This window comes from Erithacus rubecula (assembly GCF_903797595.1).
Source record: "Erithacus rubecula genome assembly, chromosome: 31".
NCBI lineage: Eukaryota > Metazoa > Chordata > Aves > Passeriformes > Muscicapidae > Erithacus > Erithacus rubecula.
In genome coordinates, this window is record NC_136682.1 from 610,461 (window position 1) to 633,372 (window position 22,912).

Consider the following 22,912-nt stretch of genomic DNA (forward strand, 5'->3'; position numbering starts at 1 on the left):
GACAAAGAGTGAGCCTGGCAGCTTTGGAGCTGGAGGGAGCTCTGGATAGAGCAGGGCTGGGCCAGCAGAGTTCAAATGCTGGAAAGCAGCTCTGGGAGGGGGACAGGAGGGGATTTGGGGGAACATGGCCTGTGCGGAAGGAGGCTCTGGGCTGGGGGCACACTGGGACACTGGGCAGACAACAGGGACATTGGGAGGGCACTGGGATCCTCAATAAAGTACTGGGACCCTCAGGATGGCACCAGAGCCCTGGTGAAGCCACTGTGACCATGGCGATGGCACCGAACCTCTGAGCAGCAGAGCCCGGAGAGCCTCAGCTCCATCCATGTACGGCCAAGGACTGGCCCTGGCGGGGTCCGAGCTCCCCGTTTCACCGGCACCGCACCTCAGGCAGGGCTGTGTGCAGGGAGGCCGGACGGGGCCGAGGCGGCGGCCATGGCGGCGGGAGCGGCTCCTGAGGGGGACATTGCGGCGGGAGTGGTTCCTGAGGGGGACACTGCGGTTCTTGAGGGGGACACTGCGGCGGGAGTGATTCCTGAGGGGGACATTGCGGTTCCTGAGGGGGACATTGCGGTTCCTGAGGGGGACACGGCGGCGGGAGTGGTTCCTGAGGGGGACATTGCGGCTCCTGAGGGGGACACTGCGGTTCCTGAGGGGGACATTGCGGCTCCTGAGGGGATATTGCGGCCGGGGCGCCGCCAGGGGGCGCTGCGGGCACCGCGCGCCCTTCCCGCGCCCGCCGCCGTCACGTGACGGCAGCGCACGTGACGGAGCGGGCCCACGTGACAGCGCCACGTGAGGCGGGCCCGGAGGGCGGCGGAGCGGCACCGGAGCGGTGAGAGCGGCACGGGACAGAACGGGATAATAATGGATGGGATGGGATAATAACGGATGGGACGGAATAGGATGTGGCAGTGAATCCAGAGGTGGTCAGTGAGTTCCCCAGGGTTCGCTGCTGGGCCCAGTCTCATTCACCGTGTTCATCACTGACCTGGATGAAAGGATCCGCTGTACCCTGAGCAGGTCTGGTGATGGTACAAAACGTGGGGCACTGGCTGATCCACCCCAGGGCTGTGCTGCAGCTCAGCAAGGCCTCCATCAGCTGGAGAATTGGGCAAAGAGAAACAGAATCATTTATTAGAATAACCTAGTGAGGCTCAACAAGAGCACGTGCAGGATCCTGCAGAGGAACAGCCCCAGGTACCAGTGGGATCCTGGGATGCATCAGCAGGTCAGGGAGGGGATCCTGCCCTTTGGCCCAGAGTGATCTGTCCAGTTTTGGGCTCCTCCCGACAGGACAGTCAAGGAGCTGCTGGAGATGGGCCAGTGCAGGCCACAAAGATGTTGGGGGATCTGGAGCATCTCTCTGAGGAGAGACTGTGGGAGCTGGGCCTGGTTAGTCTGGAGAGAAGACTGAGAGGGAGTCTTGTTAATACATATAAATATCTGCAAGGGATCAGAGGATGATGCCAGACTCTTTGTGGTGATGCCCACCAACAGGACGAGGAGTAAGAGTCATTAACTAAACCACAAGAAATTTCACCTCAATATGAGGAAGAATTTTCCATGGAGGGGGGCAGAGCACTGGAACAGTCATGGGAGTCTCATTTCCTGGAGACACCCCAAGCCCACCTGGGTGACTCTGCCTGGACACGGGGTGAGCCCCAGAGGTCCCTTCCACCCTGACCGTGCTGGAACTGTGTGTGTGTCTCGCAGGTGCAGCCATGGTGTCCAGAAAGCAGCTGGCAGATTTTGGCTACAAGGCGTTTTCGGGCTCCATGATGCTGCTGACGGTGTACGCGGGGTACCTGTGCAGTGTCCGTGTGCAGAGGATGCTGCAGCAGCGCCGCCAGCGCCAGAGCACGCCCGGCCCCGACAGCTGAGCCTGCTGGGCTGGGCTGGGCTGGGCTGGGGGCTGAGCCTGCTGGGCTGGGCTGGGCTGGGGGCTGAGCCCTGACTGGGACTGGGACTGGGAGCTGAGCCCCTCCTGGGACTGGGAGCTGAGCCCTGACTGGGACTGGGGCTGGGAGCTGAGCCCTGACTGGGACTGGGAGCTGAGCCCCTCCTGGGACCGGTCCTGGGAGCTGAGCCCCTCCTGGGACCAGTCCTGGTTGCTGAGCCCCTCCTGGGACCGGTCCTGGTTGCTGAGCCCCTCCTGGGACCAGTCCTGGGAGCTGAGCCCATCCTGGGACTGGGACTGGGAGCTGAGCCCCTCCTGGGACCAGTCCTGGGAGCTGAGCCCCTCCTGGGACCAGTCCTGGTTGCTGAGCCCATCCTGGGATCGGTCCTGGGAGCTGAGCCCATCCTGGGACTGGGACTGGGAGCTGAGCCCCTCCTGGGACTGGGACTGGGAGCTGAGCCCCTCCTGGGATCGGTCCTGGGAGCTGAGCCCATCCTAGAACTGGTCCTGGAAGCTGGAAGTGGTCCTGGGAGATGGAACTGGTCCTGGGAGCTGAGCCTATCCTAGGACTGGCCCTGGGAGCTGGAACTGGCTCTGAGAGCTGAGCCCATGCTGGACTAGCCTCAGGAACTGAGCCTGGCCACAGGAGCTGATCCCACTCTGGAGCAGCCCCAGGAGCTGATCCCTCTCTGGACCAGCCTGAGGAACTGATCCCACACTGAACCAGCCCCAGGAGCTGATCCCACTCTGTTCCAGCCCCAGGAGCTGATCCCACTCTGTTCCAGCCCCAGCAGCTGATCCCACTCTGTTCCAGCCCCAGGAGCTGATCCCACTCTGTTCCAGTTCCAGAAGCTGATCCCACTCTGGACCAGCCTCAGGAGCTGATCCCACTCTGTTCCAGTTCCAGAAGCTGATCCCACTCTGGACCAGCCCTACGTTCCCAGTCCCCCCCAGTTTGGGGGAGGCAGATGCAGCACAATAAAACCCATGTGAAAGTTGCTGTGTGGTGGAGTGTGGTTTCCCCCAAATCACAGATTGGTGCCTGGGCTGGGCAGCACCTTAAAGGTCACTCAGTTCCACCCCTCTTCCCTGGGCCTTCCAGGAGTCCATCACTTCTCTCCTGTTCTTCCAAAAAGCTGTTTTCTCCTCTGCTCCTGGCAGCAGCCCAGGTAGGGACACATGCTGTCCTCTGTTCCATTTCCTCAAGATGAAACACATCACCCCAAGTTTCTGAAGCAACTTTTAATTGGAGATAAGAGTAAACAACAGTATAAAATGGTAACAAACTTGAGAAGTTTCCAAAATTCTGCTCCTGATTGACCGTTCCATTGCCCCCAAGTACCATTGAGTAAAAAAAGAGAAGCAAAGCCCACAGTGTGGCTGCTCTTCCAGCCCTGGGTTCCTCCACAGCTCTAACATCAGAGCAGCAACAATCACTTGTCTCAGAGTACAGGACCAAAACATCTCATTTTTTTGGAGAGTAAAACCCAGCCCACCAGTTCTGATCCTCCCTCTGATCCCAGCTTAGCTAACTGAATCCAGTAGGTCTAGAGAAGTCTTCAAAACCACAATTTGCAACAGGAAGAAAACAATTTAAAAGGCCTGGATTATGCTGGTTGTCTCAGGGGCAATAAACCACCCCCCAACCCCCTTGCAGAAGGCTTTGGTCAAGACTTCAGAGGGGTTTGCAGCACCAAAAGAGGCAGCAGATGCTGGTCTGGTCCCTGGTGACAGCAGAGATGAGCAGCTGGGAGGTGCCAGCAGCCTGGGGTGGGGCAGAGCAGTGGTTCTGGGTTAGCACAGTTCAAAGCTGGGCTGGGAGCAGTCTCTGCCTCCCCCAGGGCAGCTGGGACATGGAATCTGCTTTCTCTGTGCCCTGCAGTGGCTTCTGGAGTGCATCAAGAGCTGCTGCACCTGCTGGCACCGAACCCCGCGGTCCAAACCTGCTCTGCCTCCAGCTGATCCCAGTAAAAACCAGTTTGTCACAAACAAAGACACCTCTGCAAATACCAACAGGACTTGGGGGTGTTTCCTTGTACTTCTGAAGTACAAAATGGCTTGGAGTGAAATCTGCAGCTCTGGTTTCTGCCCCGGCCGTTGGCTCCGTCCCTTGTGCCGTGCAAAGCCTCTGACCGGTCGGGGTTGTGCCCGTTTCGGGTCTGCTGGAGGTTTCTGGGGAAGGGGTTTTTGATTAAAGATCACTTGGGAATGTGGAGCTCAACACAAGTAGATATTGAAAGAGAAGTTCGTGTTTGCTCGAGGGCAGCCCAGGTTACTCCTCTCCTGCCCACTGGCCGCCGGCCACGTGGCCGTTGAGGCGGTTGGAACCGTTACTGGAAGTGCTGAAAATTCCTTTTGTGCTGTTGGAAGTCACATCCTCCTCCTCAGAGCTGCTCTCCACGTCACTGCGGTCATCCTTGGATACCTGAACATTGCCAGTGGGATTGGGTAGTGGGAGAGGAGAGGGGGAGTTGAAAATGTGACAGAAAGCAGCAGTTAGAAGGTTGTGTCCGTGTGATGAACCACCTTCACTCACATCTAACTCCTACATTTGGGTCTGGCTCTGTTCAAACTCCAAAGAAGGAGCCTGTCATCACTTTAGGAACAACACACAGACACTGAAAAAGACAATTTGGAAATTCCATGAGTTCCATTTTGCAAATATTCTGTACGTCTGTGAAAGCACTTCACTCTTGTTCTCACCAGATCAGATGATGTTACAGATCTGATCTTGTTCTTGTCTTCCAAAAATTCCTCTCTAGATCAGTTAAATGCTTTTCCTAAACTATCTGTTTTGAACCAAAAGTTTCTCATGCCACGATCAGAAGTGGGTCCAACATGACCAAAAACCAGAATGTGTCAGTCTGAGAGAACATTTTGCCCTACAAGGAGCAGTTCTGCTATTTTAAAAATTAACCAGCTTTAATTATCACACCACTGCTCAAACAAAACACCTCCATTTCCACAGCCTGAGCTTCACCTGGGAGATCCCATTTAGGAGCAGGGGATGGAGAACAAAGGCAGTGTCTGATCCAGCAAAAACCTGCTCAGAACAGGAGGAGCCTGAGCCCAGGGATCCAGATCTGCTTACAGAGTTTGCCCTACTTCAGAAACTGGCTGCAAATCCAGCTCCATTTGACTTCCATGTGGGATTCTGACCCTTCCCAGGAGAAGTGTGGCTCCAATGCCACCACAGGGCAGCCCAGAACCAGAAGGGGAAGGGGAAGAGCCCATAAACCCAGCCCCAAGTGCAAACACACACCTTGGGTGGTGGCAAATCCAGAACCAAAGCATGAGCCAGCCCCAAGGCAGCTCCTCACTCCCCTCCCTCTGCAGCCCACAGTAACTCCACGTGCCAGAGCTCTGGCTGCAGCTTTCCAAGGATTCCAGGATTTCACTCTCCTGGAGTCAGGGTTAGGGCTCTCAATTGCAGCAGGAAGTGGTTGAACTCCAGGGAAGATCTGGCTGCAAGCCAGGTCAAGTTAATGATCTCCAGGAACTTTTTGGGTGTCCTGGCTTCTGCCTGTTGCCAGAACTTTTGCTCTCTCCCCCCCAAACTTCTGCTATATTGGAAGTTCAAAGGGTCACTGGAAGGAAGCAGAAATCCCTTGACATTTTTTCAGTTGTTGGGGGAGAAGTGATTGTTTCACTCCTTTTCACAAAAAGAAGTAAATTCCTCCTGCCCTCTCCCCCTCAGTGTGGTGCTGATGAGGAACAAAGACAGAAATTGGAGTGTGTGGGTGTGTAAAAGGAGAAAGTGAAGGTTGTGCAGGCAGGTGACCCCAGGACATTGCTCTGACCTTTGGAAAAAATCAGCATTTTAGCATTCTGTCAGGACCAGGGAGAGAAGGAGAAGGCACCAAAGCCCCAAGAGCAGGGCTCTGCTTTTGTCTTGGCCTTGACACAGATGTGTTTCAGTCAACAAACAGAACCACAGGTCACACTTACATGCACAGGGTGAAACTGTCCAGCTCCAATCTGGCACAGAGAAAAGGAGAAAAGAATGAAGAAGACAGAGCTTAGAGTCCTTTCTCTGGCTAGGTCACCTGGACAGGAGAGAACCAAGGAAAGGGAAAAGGTGTAGAACTCAGGATACAGAAACAGCTGCAGAGAATGAAAATCAGGCAGCTGTGGGGAACAGATGAAGAGTTTGTACCCTGCAAGCTGTTTGCCCCCAGAGTCAACCAGAATATTTCTATTTTTCAAAGCCACATTCCATGTGTAGGAGGGGCAGCTGAAGTCAAACACAAAATAATGCAGAGCCATCAGAGAAACTCAGATCAGAATATCAGTATCTGATAGGAAAAAGCATTTGTGCTGCTAAATCAGATTTTTTGCTGGTTTCATAGAATCATGGAATGGTTTGGGTTGGAAGGACTTTAAAGCTCACCTTGTTTCACCCTCTGCCATGGGCAGGGACACCTTCCACCATCCCAGGCTGCTCCAAGCTCTGCCCAGCCTGGCCTTGAACTGGATGATTTTTAAGGTCCCTTCCAACCCAGGTCATTGTGTGATTTTTGACAACCAGCAAACCCCACTGCACCCCTGGGAACCTTTTCCCTGAGTGCTGGAGCTTCACTGGTGAAGATGCACAATCCCCAGCACCTCCCAAGGTCCACCTGAAGCTGAGAAACATCCTGAATGTCCATCCTGTTGTCCAAAAGAGAGCCTGCTACCACCTCAAACTCCAGAGTGCACAACAAGAATGTCACAATCACCATTTTAGGATGTTTGAACGTACTGGAAAATTGAATTATTTCCCTGCACGCCCAAGAGAGACTCCCTGCTTTTGCACACACCTGAGAACTCACAAATGCAAAAAAAGCACCATTTTGGTGAACTCTTAAGAAGCAATAACCCAGTTTCTCATGATTCCTTGGTGGGGCTTGCAGGAAGGGGAGCAGCAGCCTCCCCCAGCCTTACCTTGCCCCTCACCAGCGCCTTGGAGGCCGTGCGGATGATGAGGTAAGACCAGATGATGTGCAGCAGCTGCAAAGTCACCAGGAGCCCGTTGAACAACCACCAGGAAGGGTAGGGACCAATCAATTCCCAGCTTTCAAACAGGGTTGTGTTCAAAATCCTTCAAAGAGATCCAGAAATAGGTGTCAGATGGGCTGTGGCCAGCTCTGAGTGTGAGGTGTCTCGCTGAGCATCTGCTGCTCTGCTCCTGCCAGTCAGGAGACTCAGTACAGCTCATTTCAACTGAGCAACAAAACACAACATGTGAATGTGCTGCACTTTGCTTACACACATGGATCTGCTGCCAGTTTTCTTCTCCAAGGCACAAGCATTTATTTATAACAAACTTCACAGGAAGTGATGTCAGGTTGCTCTGGTTACCAAAACAACCTTTAACACCTTCCTGCTGGGGCAGCTTTCATCCAGATTTAAAGATCAAAAATCTTATTAAAAATTTGTGTGGGCATAGGAGCAGGGCTGGGATTGTCCCTCTGTGCTGGGCACTGTGAGGCTGTTCTGGGACCTCACAGCAAATCAGATTTTGTGGGGCTGGAGTGTGTCCAGAGCTGGGGAAAAGGGGGATCAGGGGGATGTTCTGGCTCTGCTCCCAGGTAACAGCAGGACCAGAGGGAACAACCTCAGGATGTGCCAGGAAAGGTTCAGCTGGACATCAGGAGGAATTTTTTTATGGAAAGGCTGGTCAGGCAATGGAGCTGCCCAGGGAGGTTTGGAGCCCCCAGTTCTGGGGGATGTGGCACTCACTGCTCTGGTCACAAACTGGATTCTGTCTTGGAGGGATTTTCCAATCTCAAGGATTCTGGGATCAGGAAGGAATTTTGTCCCCAGAAGGCCCCTCCTCCCCCCTGGGTGCACTTCTCTTCCCTCAGAGTTTTATAGATTCCTCTGGCCACGCTGGAAGACTCAAAACTGCTTTATGGCCCAAGCTTTGTGTTTCTTTCATTACTGTTTTGCTGTTCTTGTTGCTGGGAGTTATTGCCAGTCCTTCAGCAATTTAATAAACACTTTAGATTTTATGATGCAGAGGGGTATGGAGAGACCTTTAACCACCACATTAATTTCACACAGCTTTTAACATTTCACAAGAAAAGCAAAACAAACCTTTCAAACAAGAACCAAAATGCCCCAAAAGGCAGCTCCACAAGTATTTAACTCATAGCAGGTTTATGAAAGAATTAAATGCAGTTCCAGAGATCTACTGATGTTTTATATTACTAATTAGGGAAGGGAATACAAGTGCAGTGAAACAGCACAGGGTCTGCAGTGCTGCTGCAGCTTGTCAGATTCCTCTGCAAAGCTGAGGAGTGACATTACAGCCAGTGGAAAACACATTAAAGATTTACAGGATGCTGACCACTGGTGTGAGGAAAGAGCATCCCCCCATGACAGACAGCAGCTGCAAAAACAACTCTCATTTGTCCCTGGAAGGAGCCTACAAAGAAATCAGAATTAAAGTTCTTCTTCATCCAGAGTCCTTTGGTGCATTTACTGGGAAATAAGCAAGAGCTTTAATTGCAGCCCTGATCCTAAAGTGAAGGATTTGCTGCCTACCAGGCACCCAAAAAAGAATGGGAATGCCAGGTGTCCATGGCCTAGGAAATAAATGCATGCAGTAAAACAGTGTAACCAAATTGTCACCACACACAATAAATGAACAGCTCATTAACCAAAGCACTGCTCCAGGTCTGACCTACTGAGGTGAGAGGCAATCTCATTATGGGATGATTCTCTCTAAGCCATTTATCCAGGGTTTTACCTCCCAAGAAACCTCTGAATAGTCACAACACAAGGACACGACAGAAGTGTCATAAGAGTCAGAAATGCAGTGATGACTAAGCCAGATACAAACAAAAATTACCTCAGGAGGCTGTGCCTCACCAGTAATTATTTCTAGAACTTCTGCAGAGAATCCTTTAAGCCTCTCAGAGCAGATTCTGGCTGACTCTGTCACCACTGCAGCAGGGGAGGGACAGCTGTGAATGGATTCTGAACTCTCCCAATCCCTCAGATGAGTGGGGAGAGATTTCCTCATGTGCCTCCTCAAACCTCCTGCCCCATGGAGGCATGTGCTGCTCCAGCTGCCTCAAGGACAGCTGGAATGCTTGGGAAAAGTCTAAAACAAAGGCTGTGCTGAAAGGGTTGGGAGAACAAGCCAGAGCTGCAGCTGCTTACCAGAAAGGGTAAATGCCCAGTCGGGTCACAATGAACACAACCCCAAAGAGCATGAAGAAAGCATCACACAAACGTTGGTACTTGGCATAATTGGCCAGTTTTGCAGCCTGCAAGAGACAACAAACATGCAAATATTATTCCCTTTGTGCAGTCCTGTAATTACCCAGCTGGAGAGCTGCAAAAAGCTCTCAATCACATTTGTACAGTTTGGAAAAAAAAGGGATTATTATATTGTGTTACTATTTTTATAGTGTTATTTATATGGTTCTAGAAGAACAATGGGAGAGACTATTTTACAAGGGAGTGATAGGATGAGGGGGAATGGTTCAAACTGCCAGAGGATAAAAATCACCCTGAGAGGGTGTGAGGCCCTGGCACAGGTTACCCAGAGAAGTGCCTGCCCCATCCCTGGAAGTGTCAAAAGGCCAGGATGGGATTTTAATCAAACTGGGATAGTAGAACTGGATGATCTTTAAGGTTCTTTCAACTCCATGGTTTTGTGACTCTCAGCACTCAAGCAGTTTTGGAGGAAAAGCTGACAAGGCAGGATCAGCAGCACAAATTCCACAGAACATTTAAAGCAGTTTATCAAGAATGGGAATGTCAAACTTGTTCCCCTGATTTGAAAATCCCTAATTAGCAAAGATTTGGAAGGAAATTCACCTCCAGGAGGAAATCTGAAGCATCATGGAGGCACAGCACCAGAGTTCCAACCCTCACCATGTTGTTCATGTAGGAGAAGGTGATGAGTCCAATCGTGGCCAAGTGATGGACAAACATGATCAGGAAATCCTGCAAACAGCAAAACCATCCATGAAAACTCTTTGGCTGTCACACAAATGCAAAAGTTTGGGACAGAGCCACCCAACTGAGTCACTGGGGTCACAGGATTCCTTTGGTTCAGGCTGACTCCAGTCACAGCTCATCATTCTCTCCCCATCTCCACCAAAGTTTCCAGAAAGGTCTCTGAGCTTTGGTGCTGCTCAAGTCAGAGCTCTGCCTGCTCAGGGATCAGGCACACACACAGCTGAACCTGCAGACCCCACAGAATGTTCAAAGAACAAATTCACCCTTTTTTTTTTGGCTCCTTTTGGTTTTTCAGACACCCCTCCAACCCCTGGCACACATTTCAGTGCTGTTCCTGCTGTCAGTGACCAAACCCTGCCAGGGCAGAGCAGGTACAGCACACAGGTAACTCAGCAGCAAGAACAAAAAATGTTTTCAATGCACAAAATTCAGGGTTTGCACTCCAGCCTCCTGCAGCTCAGCCTGCTGCAGTGGGGAATGTCATGCACTTGTTAAAGTCAAAATAAACCATTACAAAGTCCCAGAGGTTTTTCATCACTGCCTGGCTGCAGCTCCATTTTATTCCACAGTGCTAATATTTCAGAAAAAAAACCTGAATAACTTATTTTTTTTGAACAGCCAAAGCAAAAATTGGGATAATTTGCTGCTTTGCAGCTCAGGTAAAGGAAGCAATAAGCCAGGATTTATTGGGGACTGTTCTCCAACAGCAACAATAACCAAATCCTGGAATGCAGCATGACAGAATTAGATCTGAGCAACTGCAACCACTCATCATCTGCTCCTCACTCAGCTGAGAAATTCCTTTCAAAACCCTATTTATTATTGCCTTAGTGTTTGTCATTTCCTCAGCAGCTTCAGCAAGGTACTGCTTTGAGCAGCTCATTTTCTTGCAAGCCCTCCAATTAAATCTATTTTTAGGCAATGATTTGTTAACTTTTGATTGGGAGGTATTGAGTGAAGCTGTTCTGTCCCCTGGAAGGTGAAAGGAACTCAAGGATACACCAGGTCAGCCTTGCTGCTCCCTTTTTCTCAGGACTGCACAGTGCTTAGAGGAGAAGGGAGGTTCCTAAAAGTGTAAATGAGGAAGAAAACAGAATTATCATTCCATTTTGGCTTTCCTGGCCAGGCACACTTTCATTTTTTTTAATTAGTCTTATCTATTTATTATTTGTTTTATTCAGGTATTGAGTGGTTAATGAAATTCTGCAAATCTCACCTTCCTTTTAATGTCTGTAAACTGAGAAAACATGAGGGACCAGTAGAAGGCCAGCTCCAAGATATAGTAATAATAAAGCCTGGATGTTAGAGGCTGGAAAAAAAAAAAAAAAAAGACAGCACAATTAAAAGACAAAATAATTCAAAATTTATATTAAAATAATTTTTTTCTTTCCTCCTTTTCCATCCCACTTTGCTGCTCCAGAATTGCTGAGGCATAAGTTAAATCATTCAGGTTTATTAAAAACAAGCTTAAGCAACAGACATCTCACTCCAGGCTTACTCACACAAATAAAATTGTGTGTTTCAGCTTTTTTCCAAAGGAGTAAATTCCCTTGTCAATATTTACAACTCCTGCTGAAGCCTCTTGGAGTAGGAAAACCAAGCTCTGGAACAGACTGTTGGCCTCTATACAGTAAATAAATAAATCACCACTATGATTTTATGCCTTTTTCTCTCACTTTTAATAATCTCAGCAGCAAATAAACATAAAGTGACTGAGTCAGATGTACCCGAGGAAACCCTGCTGTTGCCAATGTAAAGGCACAAAGAGTAAATGGCAGAGATTCAATCCAGTATGAGTAACAAAAATAAAAACTTCAATTGTCCAAAAATGTGGAATTTAGGTGTTTCTCTCTTACCTGGAAAGGGTAGTTGTACCAGCACTGTCGTGTGTCCCAAAACCAGGGTGCCTAGAAGGAATAAGAAGAGTTTTTTCACATATAAATAAGAAATTATATAAAACCTCAGTTTGTACTGGGTGTTTTTCTCCCCAGTATCTAAAGACACCTGACATTACAGCACTGCTCCACTGAAATTTTACCTTCATTCTGCCCTTCAAACTACATTTACTGTAAAAACCCTAGTGATTGAAAGTCTAATCTGTGCTGTCAATGGAAATTTCTAGAATAATCAGATAGCTGTAATAATAATAAAAACCCAAGGAGATGAACCTGTATCTCTTCAAGAGGGACAGGAGAAAAAAAGGGAGCAGCTCTCCATAGCAAAAAATACCCCCAAACCCACCTTGTTTTGTTCAGCATTCTGGGCTAACACATTAAATAATTCTGTATTATTTCCAAAATGACACATTTATATAGAAGCTTTCCTACAGTGTAAAGAAGGTTTTTAAAAGAATCCCCAGGATCCCAAATCAGGGATCATTCAACTGCAACCACACAGAACAACAATGTGGGTGACAGAGCAACTCACCGTCCAGAGAAACCTGATTCCATAAAAAAATATACTTAAATAAAATGTAAATCTCCACCTGGAAAAAAAGCAGAAAATAAAATTATGACATAGAATCAGCTTCTGATTAGCATTTGTAAAATGAGTTGAAATATGTGGGAAAACCCCCAAAAAACCTTCACCCACCTTCATTTCTAAACATTCCAGGTAACATAAATCTATTGAAGAGTTTTCACACCACACATGAGTTTGCATCAACAGCCAAGTTTGGAATTCAGGGTGAACATGCATTTAGAGACAAAAGGTAACAACAAGCAAAGCTGCTGCCACCCAGAGGTCTCCTCATGTTTGATTTTTCCCTCTTACCTTGTGGCTTTGGGCAGACAAAACCATACTGGGGGAAGAATTGAAAGTTACTGGAAAGGAAAGAAACCAGCAGAGGAGAAACAAGTCAGGAAAAAAATACTGAGGTTCTATGGCACTACAGAGAAAACTGCAGGAGATCAGGGGATATGGGAACAAGAATGGAGTGCAGAGAGAAGGAAAAGGAAGGTAAGGAGTGTCTGAACTGGGAAAGGCAAAGGATATTCCAGAGGGAAAGGGAATGGGAACAGAGTGAGTGTGGGATGGGAGCAACTGGGGAGTCACAGCCAGGGTGGGCACAGGGACACAGGGACAGGGACACAGGGACAGGGACACAGGGACACAGGGACACAGGGACACAGGGACACAGGGACACAGGGACACAGGGACACAGGGACAGGGACACAGGGACAGGGACACAGGGACACAGGGACACAGGGACAGGGAGACAGGGACAGGGACACAGGGACAGGGACACAGGGATATGGAAAGGGACACATGGACAGGGACACATGGACAGGGACACATGGACAGGGACACAGGGACAGGGACACAGGGAGACAGGGAGACAGGGAGACAGGGAGACAGGGAGACAGGGAGACAGGGACACAGGGAGACAGGGAGACAGGGAGACAGGGAGACAGGGAGACAGGGACACAGGGAGACAGGGACACAGGGAGACAGGGACACAGGGAGACAGGGACACAGGGAGACAGGGACACAGGGAGACAGGGACACAGGGACACAGGGACAGGGACACACAGGGATGGACAGGGACACAGGGACATATGGACATGGATACATGGACACACAGACATGGACACAGACAGAGACATGGACACAGGGACACATGGACAGGGACATAGGGACACACAGACAGGGACAGGGATACACAAAGACAGACAGACAGGGATACACGGACATGGACACAGAGATGGACACAGACAGACACATGGACACACAGACAGAGAGACATGGGACACACAGGGACACACAGACAGGGACACACAGAGATGGACACAGACAGACACATGGACACACAGAGAGACATGGGACACACAGACAGGGACACACAGAGATGTCACAGACAGACACATGGACACACAGACAGGGACACACAGAGATGTCACAGACAGACACATGGACACACAGCCAGGGACACACAGACAGGGACACACAGACACTCTCAAGCACCAAGGACCTGCCCAGTGCCTGAAGCTGCCCTGCACTGCCTCCTGTACCCCGTTCTGCTCTCTCAGGCACGCCCACAAAATATTTTCAATTTTTAAAACCTCCTTTAACAGCTCTCCTTTACTTTTACAGCAATTTTGGCCCTGGGCTGGCAGAGCAGCTGCCCCAGGCCCAGCTAGAGGAGAAGACAGCAGAGCTCTAAGGTGAAGCCCCTCTGCACAAACATACATGCTCTCACAAAATTTCGTGAGGGTGGTGGGTTTGTCCTGGTTCCTCCGGTGCCGAAACCAGCGCTGGACCTTCCTCACATCCCAGTCCAGCTGCTTGGACAAGCCTTCTAACCTTCTTCCATCTGGATACTGAAGGAAAAATGAAACCAATGTCATTTCTCCCACTCCTCAAGCTACTTTCAGTCCTGCATTATGACAGAAATAATGCACAGGTGACAAAAAACAGCAGGAAGGGACCACAGGCTCTGGAAGTCACAAATGGTCATTCAGGTTTAACCTTCATAAGCCACTAATTACTTAATTACTCAGAATGGTTTTGGTTGAGCATTTCCTCACCTATTTCATCAGTTGACAGCACATTAAGACAAAAAATGTGACTGTTAATTTGGGGGGAGGAGCTGTTAAAGTGTCCTGTCCTGCCTGTTATAGCTGCACATCAATTCAAACAGCCCAGAATTCAGGAGCAAAGCTGAAGATGTTTAAGGTTTGCTACTCACAGCAAGGACAAGGAAACTTTAAAGAGTTGGTTTAACAAAGTAGATATTTGTCTATTCCATAAGGGCACTGAAGAAATTGTGCTATTTCTGTTATCAAAGTTTATAAATGAAAATATATTTGAAGACTGAGATACTTCCATGACAAATAGAGATAAAACATATCCCTGTTCTTCACCTGGGAAATGTGCTGTGTCTGAATGGACACAAATGGATTTATCAAAGTGAACCAAACCTGGTAACTCCCTCTACAAGGGCCCAGGAGTGAGATAATTCAGACCAGGGAGCTCTACCACTGAAAGATGATAAACACATTTTACTATTTGAATTATACACAAACCACAAAAGCTATACAGAATGCTGATTTCATACAAAATCATCAGTCTGCCCAGCTGAAAATCAAAATCAGAGTAAATTGGATTTTTAGCACTGAGATCATGACTGTCCTGTCACTCCATCACATCTCTAAACACTTTGCTGGGATTTAATGCCCAAGGGGAATTCAGAGCTCTCAGCTCAGCAGTGAATCCTTCCCCTGCACCAGGGTCACCCTCAGCCTCTCCAAACACAACAGCAGCCACTGGGACAGTTAAAAGTTACATAATCCAGACAAATTCTGCACAGACTGTGACCTCCTGAGCTTTCTAAACATTAATTTCAAGGACATCCCCTGCATTAAAGTTTTCCCATTAAAGTGCATCAGATTCTGGAGGTTTTTCAGTTCACACATCATTTCAAATGCCTCAAAATTTCAATGTTCTCTCACAAGGCAGTTTTTTTTTTTTTTTGAGGTTTTTATAGAATTCTCCTTTATCTGCTCGAGTAGGTGAGGTTCAGCATCACCAAATCTCAACAGAAAACCTTCCACTTCATTATCTTTAATGAAAATCTATTGCAATATTGGATAAAATACAATGGGATTCTGTAATTCTGTGTGGTGTAAGCCTGTGAAAGAAGGAAACAACCCAAAGAAACAATTCCTGCCACCATTAAATGTCCTGCCCTTCATCAGCACATCCCTGCTGACTGAACCTCCCTGAATAATCCACTTCCACTGACAGCTGCTCTCCAGGTTTACAGAAAATGGCAAAAATGAGAGGAAGACATTCACAATAAAACCAATAAAATCAGAAAAGAAACTGAGCCAAAGAAAAAGAGGAACATTTTTCCCAATAAAAGTGGAAGATGCTGGGAAATCTCTTGTTAAAATCAAAAATCCCCATTGCTCAACTTGGAGAAAAAGGAATCAGTTCAGACCTGTCAGGGGAACATTTATATTCCAAAGAAGATTCTTCTGTGCACAAAACCATGGCTCAGCCACACAGGGAATTTACTTTGCCACCAGAAGGACAAAGGAAAACCAGAATGAACCCATTTGTGGATGAAGAGTGTGAAATGTGCATCCCAACCCAGAAAAGTGGAACAAAAAGCCCCCCCTGTGACACCTGCAGCCCCTCTGGAATGGAGAGGAATTTGAAATGTGACTCACCTTAGTGATGGATGTAAACACTTTCTCTAAAATTGCATTGGGCTGGGCTCTGTGAGGTCCACTGTCCTGAATGCCAAGGTTTATGGCACATGGTTTGGCAATAAACCTGCAAGAATTCCCCAGAAAGAGCTGGATTAAAACAAGATATTTATTTCTTTCCTCTGCCTGGATTTGTCACCAACTGCAAAACTTGGTGAAAAAGCTTTTGAAATCTCCATTCCACTGTTTCTCAGGTGAAAAAAAATTTTCTTTTATTAGTCCATATGGTAACTGCAGACAGCAGTTACTGTGCACACCAGAATGAAAAATTAAATCTTAATGCCCTTGGCTTGTAAGGATCTGAATGTGCTCCCCAGGGGGATTCTCATTCCTCAGCAATAAAACAATAGACTGATAGGAACAAAAATGCTGGAGATGAAGCCCTAAAACAAAGTATCTTGTTTCCAAAATAGCCTTGGTGGCACACAGCTCAGAAAAAAGGGAAGTTCAAATGACACAGCTCCCAAAAGTAATTTTTTTTTTTTTTTTGTGGGGGTGGGGGGGAATAAAGTGACTTTTTTTTCCTTCAGGACAGAGAGGAAGATGAATGTCCCTCAGTGTGAAAAATCCCTGATATGTCAGGATCTGTGTATTCCAAATTGATTTAATTCTTCCTGGGTTTTATAGCACAGACTCTGGAAACAAGCCTGGGTTTGCAACTAAAACAAATACAAACTTGTTCAAAATTAGCAGGTTTTGCTGCATGTTCAGTCAGAATGGGCTCAGGGCTCCAAGGGAAATGTCTGAATTATTGACATGTGAATTGTTCCTCTCCTGTTGGTGGGCAAAAGGGGGGGGTTAAAGGAGCAATATTTAGTATTTTTAACATTATTTTGAGGAAGAACCTGTTTCTCAAATTACTACATTTGTACTATTAAAACAATCCTGCTTTCACAGAGAGGCTGTTTGAGAAAGAACAAAGCCAAAATTACACATATTTAGGAACCTCCCAGTGCCACCAAAGAGAAAATGCTGGTTTTTTTCCAACCACAATTGTTACAATTACTCCCCGTGTTTAAAAGGAAAGATTAAAATTCAGGAGAATCGTGGCTCTAAGTGCTCCAACAGAATGATTCTCAGGAATCCTCAGTGCTTCAGGAACAAATATCTGTTTTTAAGAACAGTCCCAGGTTGGGGGTTTTTCCCTTGAGGAATTACAGCTCAGCTTGTGACTGATCCCAAAGGAACACACAGCTCTCAGAAAACACAAAACTACAGGCCCAGCCTTCCCTAAACTACATTTCAACACTCACAGCTTTTTTAAAAAATAAAATAATTAAAGAATAAAAAAGGAAGGAGTGATTTCCTTTGAGCTTGGCTCCAAAGTTTGGTTTCCTCCATAATCCAGACCACCAGCCAGAAATTGTGTCCTGATGTTATGAAACATTTGGCAAGACCCCCTCACAAGAATGTAAAAAATATTAAAAATATTAAGTCTTTATACTCTGCTTTCCTACAGGATATACCACATATACTCACATGAACTTCTAGAACACAGAATATCTTTATAGATTATGACATAAATGGTCAATCCCATGCTCAGTCAGGAAAATCCCAAACTGCTATTTAGGTAAACTCAGCAAGGTAAATTTATACTTCAAACTGCTGTGCCACTTCCAATTTTTGGTCCTAGAGCAGATTTTTAGATGTGTTTTGAATCTCACAGTGACAAAGTTCTGCACAACCCCTAAAATAGGAAAAAAAATAAGTGGTCAGACAGTAGAATTGCCATTCTTGGGGATATTCAAAGTGAGCAGAAAATCAGTGATCTGAGCTGCCTGAACACTGGCCTTGCTTTGAGAAGGGGATGAGGTGGCCTTGAAAAGCCCCTTTTAATCTAAATGATTTTATGATCTTACAGAAATCTCAACGGCAACAAATTATAGCCAAGGTCAAGTTCCTGCCACACCTTCCAGCAAGAAATTCTCATCACATAAAAACTTCTATTAAATCTTTATGAACAAGGATCAGCTCACACCTGAGCCTACCCAGCCCCCTCTTTCACATTGCTCCTTAACACACAATAATCTTAAAAACTGATTTTAAAACCAACACTAATTTTCATGTCCACAGATATAAATATTTCTCAGGCATGTTGTGCTTCACAAAAAAAGCAGAATTTTTCTTTATGAACATTCCAGCTTGGCTGGAACCTAGCACAGCTCTTAAAGGAAGAACAATCTCCTGTGTGATTTATTTAGAAAAAAATGAGATTTATTGAATAACTCTTTGAGTTAGTATTTCAATAATCTGTCTATTTCACTGTGTTAAGATTTAACCACCTCATTCCATAATAGACCTGATTCAGTAACATCCCAAATCACCTTTTTCTCCCCCTGCCCAGCTGCAGATCCTTGCTCAGATCTGGTTCCAAAGAGAACTCCAGTGCAGCTACAAACACATCACATCCAGATTTTTGCAGATACTTGGGATTTTTTAATTTTTTTTGTGCCTGCAGTGGGACAAGATGTGCAAGATGAAATATTGAAAAGGATAAAAAATATAAACCAAAATTTATGGGCAAATTTCTTTTGACTGACTGGACAAAAATCCTCACCCTCTCACTGTCTTCACCTCCTGCCTCATCCCTACAGTCATAAACTGCCCACAGCCAGACAAACTAATGATTATCTCATCAGTGTCATAACATAAAATGTCGTTTTTAGTGCAATTCTAACAAATAGAAATGTGTCAGTGTTACAAGTGTTGTAGCACAAAGCACTACCTCACACTGAGGAGCTACAAAAGGAGAGAGAAAAAGAGCTGCAACTCACACAAAGTCTGTAATTCACATTCTGAGTCACCAAGTCCAAATGTGAAATGTGTGACAAGAAAGACATTTGACACAATCAAAGCCTGAATTGGGAGAAATGCACCACAGGAGTTTATTGAGACAAAGCTGAACTTTTATGACACGCTCAAAGTGGTTGGAGGAAAGAAAAAAGGAATTTATCCAAAGATATGTACTTTTAAAATAAACACACTAGAAAGTGCCTGAGATGGGCTGTCACTATCTGCTTTCACTTTGGGACAGCACCAAGACACAGCTGAGATCAGGAAAAAAACCCCCCTCAACAACCAGAACTCTGAGGTTTGCACTGCAGAAGTTAAGTCAGCATTTGGTTCCACCCTAAATTAACACCACAAAAGAAATTTCATAAACCAGGGAGACATTATCAGGACACAGAAAATGCTGCCTGGAGCACTGTGCCATCAGGTGTGCATCTCCCCCAAGGACTCCAGGAAAAGAGAATATTCTGCAGCTCTTCCCTAGACTGACACCTAAAATATCCTTTTCATTGTGTCTCACAACCTCTTTATGTCCTGGCAAGTCCCAAGGTTTGGCCAGGACCAAGCTGAGATGGGATTTTGGCAGTGCCACGTGTGTTCCTGGGTTCTCTGCACTGGTTTTCTGAAGTATTTTTTTTTTTTTTTTCCTAAGGGCAGAAAGACAGCATGGAGAAAATAGATCCTCTCAAGCTTCTCACCTCCCTGCTGATCTGCTTCACTTTCCTCAATATTTGCCATCTTTTTACTTCATCCCAACCACCTCTTCTTAATTTTTGAAAGCTCAAAAAAATTCCCACTTCTTAAAGAAAAAAACCCAAACTACTCAATTCCTACTCACTTTCACACAGCACTTTTCATGCTTAGAAATATTTTTGGAATCATAGAATGGTTTGGGTTGGAAAGGACCCTAAAACTCACCCAGTCCCACCCCCTGCCATGGGCAGAGAGACATTTGCCACTAATCCAGGTTGCTCGAAGTCCATCCAACCTGGCCAACTTCTGCCCTTTCGAGGCAGAAATGGAAGATTAAATCAATGTTTAATCAACTACCTGAACAGCAACACAGGGTGTCTTGGTCCGTTTCACCTCAGGGTTTCCTAAGTAAGCCGCTTTACTAATTAATATCTCTGCCGCCCACACGCTGCGTGTGGCTGTGGCAGATCCACAGCACACACGGATCTAGCTCTGCCCCAGGGCTGAGCTGGCGTTTATGGATGCTCAGGTAAATGAGGAATCCCGTTTTACACCTGTTTGTGGGCAGAGGTGACGATCCGCACTCACATCCATCGTGCCCGAGATGAGGGAGAGGCACCGAGTCTTTAACAACACATCGGGCCATGTGAACAAAAACTATTTCCTCATCCAGGAACTCAGGGAAACTACAATAAAGCGCACACGGAAGCCGAGTGAGGAGCAGCGGCCGCCTGCGAGCTTCTCCTGGGCAGGAATAAAAGTGAATTCCTATAGAAAACATGGGATTTTTATTGGCGTTACCTCAGCACCGCCGGACTGGAGGGGCCTCTCGTTATCCAGACCCAGGGCAGTGCAGGACTCCCGACAGATTCCCGGGATTACACAATGTCCCAGTTCCACGCACGAAGGGCCTCGAGAAGGCCCCGAAAGGCGCGAGGAGCCCCCTCCGGGCCGCCCCCGAGCCCGGCCCGGTGCTCACAGCTCCCCTCACATCCTCCCGGCCCCGCGCTCACCTCTCGAACAGCAACCGCACGGTGAAGATGCCGATCGCCAGCGGGAAGGCGGAGAGGACGTGAGCGGCCCGCGGGTACTGCAGCCCGCTGCCCGGCGGGCCCGCCTCGCCGGCCAGGTCCGCCCACGTCACGTTGTGCGGGAGCCAGAAGCGCTCGTTCCAGAACCAGGCCCGCAGCGCCGCCGCCGCGGCCGCCGCCATCTTCCGCCTGCCGCCGCCGCGCTCGGGCGGCCGCCACAGACACGGGGGGGGCGCGGCCGAGCGCCAGCCCCGCCCCGCCCCTCACGGCGGCAGCCAATCGGAGGGCGGCCGCAGCATCGATGGGGCGGGGCTTAGCGAGACCCCGCCCCTCATCGCATGTACCGCCGCCACACGGGCGGGCGGGGCTGGAGGAGGCCGCGCCTCTCACCGCGCGGACACGGCCCGTGAGGGCGGACTTGGAATAGACCGCGCCTCTCTTTTGCATCACCGCGCCCTTTATCGCCTCGCCCCGCCCTCTCCCGCCGGCCGCAGCTCTGCCGGTCGCCACAGCCACCGAACGAGGCCAAGACGAGGTCGCGGCCACACCTCAGCCCGCCCCTCACTGCGGCCGGCGCTCCCGGGGGCGGGGCCGTTGCTCGCGCGGCCCGTTAGTTCGGAGCATGCGCAGTGCGGCGTCCCCCCGCCCGCGCGGGGTCGTGAGGGAGAAGCGCGCGCGCGGCCCCGCGGCCACCTCAGCGCTCCGTGAGGGAACGGGAGTGACAGAAAAGGGTCACAGAACCACAAGGTCACAGAATATACCGAGTTGGAAAGGACCCACGAGGATCATCAAAGGACACCGCGACAATCCCGCCGTGTCGCGGCCGTGAGGTTGATGCTTCACACGCTCCTGAGCCCTCGGGAGTTTCCACAACTTCTGACTGGTAAAAGTCCTCAAGGCAGCAAAACAAGGCACCAAACGATCCATCGTTAATGTAATGTCTCTTTTGGCACCTGTCCAGAGGAGAATAGATTAAATGGCCCATTAAGCACTCAAATGCTATGATAACTAATAGATTCAAGGAGAGAGTAATTTATGATCTAGTCACCTTTTTTTTAATAAATCAATTACTTTATTTAGAAGTACCCCATGCGCTCATTTCTCCTTGAAGATGTTAAGTTGATCTGGGTGACCAGAGGCAGGCCCATGTATGTCAGAGACTCACAGATGCCTCAGATTTAACTAGAATTAATGATTTTCTGATTAAATTCTCTGGTAAGTGCAGCCAGTATTGCTTCAGTATCACGTAACCGGGAAGACACTGTAAAATTCAATTGCGTTCCCTTAGAAACAAACAGTTGGCATATTCCATAAATCCAAGTCCACGACAAATAGTCTTCCCTCCCTTTTCAAACAGCACCATTTCCAATCAGAGAGATCTCTGGTTGCTTAGCAATTTGAGGAAATCTGATACTAAATGGATTTTGTTAGGAGCAGAGAAAGGTGACAGAAAGCAGCTTGGGTTTGCACATCAGGTTTTTTAGTTTTCCCTCTGTACAAAGCAAGTCATACATTAAAAGAAAGTTCTCCATTTAAAAGAAAGGAAAATGAGCAATGAAAAATGAACTGCTATCACCTTCCAACTAGGCAGCAGGCTTTTCCCTTTTTCAAAATATCCATGTCACACACGAGCATTTCCTCGTGCTGCTGCAGAATATTCACTGCAGTGCTTCTGGCTCTTATCCCACTCTATCCCAAGCAAACCCATCTCAGGCTCAAGTGACAATAACTTAAATAAAAAGCAGCTGATAGGAAAGGGGAAAAAAAAAAACCCCTCAGTTGTCCTCAGGTGCCCTCAAGAGCCACCTGGAGCCAGAAATGGAAGTGAAAAAAAAATCCCTGCATGTCCTTATTCCTTTTGCCAGTCCTGTTGTAAATCCCTCTTGGATGTGAGAGCAGGAACTGCTCACTTGAGTCTTGCAGCAAAGCACAGACACACAGTGTCACCTAGTGGGGCACCAGAGCCAGCCCGGGCTGCCTTCCAGCAGGAGCACCAGCAATGAATTCACCAGCTTTTCTCTTCATTTTTATAGGTGCAGAGCAGCCCTGAGGAAAAGGATTTTAGGTGCTGGTGGAGGAGAGCTGGACATGCCCCAGGAATCCCTCAAGTCTCCTTCCTACCCCCCTTTCTCAGGTGAGACCCCACCTGCAGAGCTGCCTCCAGTCCAGCACAATTTTAGCTTCAAAATCCTGGGAATTTCAGCCCCAAAACTCAGATAATTTCAGTGACAAAACCCTCTGAATATGAATTTTTTATATAACCTGGAAGAGAGCTGCTGGAGAGTCCAGGGGAGGCACCAGGGTGATCAGAGGGATGGAGCAGCTCAGCT

The 22,912-nt window shown here is 48.0% G+C and overlaps 2 protein-coding genes across 3 annotated transcripts; one reads left to right on the top strand and one right to left on the bottom strand.

Annotated features, from left to right (window-relative positions):
* Nucleotides 1–1,701: 1,701 nt before the first annotated feature.
* Nucleotides 1,702–1,883, top strand: COX14 (cytochrome c oxidase assembly factor COX14; the record flags this gene model as incomplete). Its single annotated transcript, XM_079329296.1, has 1 exon — nucleotides 1,702–1,883. The coding sequence occupies exon 1, from the start codon at nucleotides 1,725–1,727 to the stop codon at nucleotides 1,881–1,883; it is 159 nt and encodes a 52-aa protein (XP_079185422.1). The 5' UTR covers nucleotides 1,702–1,724.
* Nucleotides 1,884–3,127: 1,244 nt separating this feature from the next.
* CERS5 (ceramide synthase 5) lies at nucleotides 3,128–20,839 on the bottom strand. Of its 2 annotated transcripts, XR_013777010.1 has the most exons (11): nucleotides 20,565–20,839; nucleotides 16,030–16,135; nucleotides 14,045–14,175; nucleotides 12,284–12,341; nucleotides 11,713–11,763; nucleotides 11,073–11,165; nucleotides 9,713–9,841; nucleotides 9,050–9,156; nucleotides 6,824–6,980; nucleotides 5,849–5,946; nucleotides 4,192–4,325 (listed from the first exon to the last, which is right to left on the bottom strand). XR_013777010.1 is itself a non-coding variant. In XM_079329200.1 (10 exons), the coding sequence occupies exons 1-10, from the start codon at nucleotides 20,762–20,764 to the stop codon at nucleotides 4,173–4,175; spliced, it is 1,185 nt and encodes a 394-aa protein (XP_079185326.1). In that variant the 5' UTR covers nucleotides 20,765–20,838; the 3' UTR covers nucleotides 3,128–4,172. The 2 variants fall into 2 exon arrangements, 1 of the variants encoding a protein (XP_079185326.1); XM_079329200.1 differs by lacking the exon at nucleotides 5,849–5,946 and having other exon boundaries at nucleotides 3,128–4,325; nucleotides 20,565–20,838.
* Between the last annotated feature and the right edge of the window lie 2,073 nt (nucleotides 20,840–22,912).

Coding starts and splice junctions, on each gene's coding strand:
- CERS5 (XM_079329200.1), bottom strand. CDS start 20,764: ATGGCGGCGGCCGCGGCGGCGGCGCTGCGGGCCTGGTTCTGGAACGAG. Junction 12,342..14,044: donor ACGAAATTTTGTGAGAGCAT/GTATGTTTGTGC, acceptor CTTTTTTTCCAG/GTGGAGATTTACATTTTATT. Junction 9,157..9,712: donor CTTCAGATTTCCTCCTGGAG/GTGAATTTCCTT, acceptor TGTCTCTTGCAG/GCTGCAAAACTGGCCAATTA.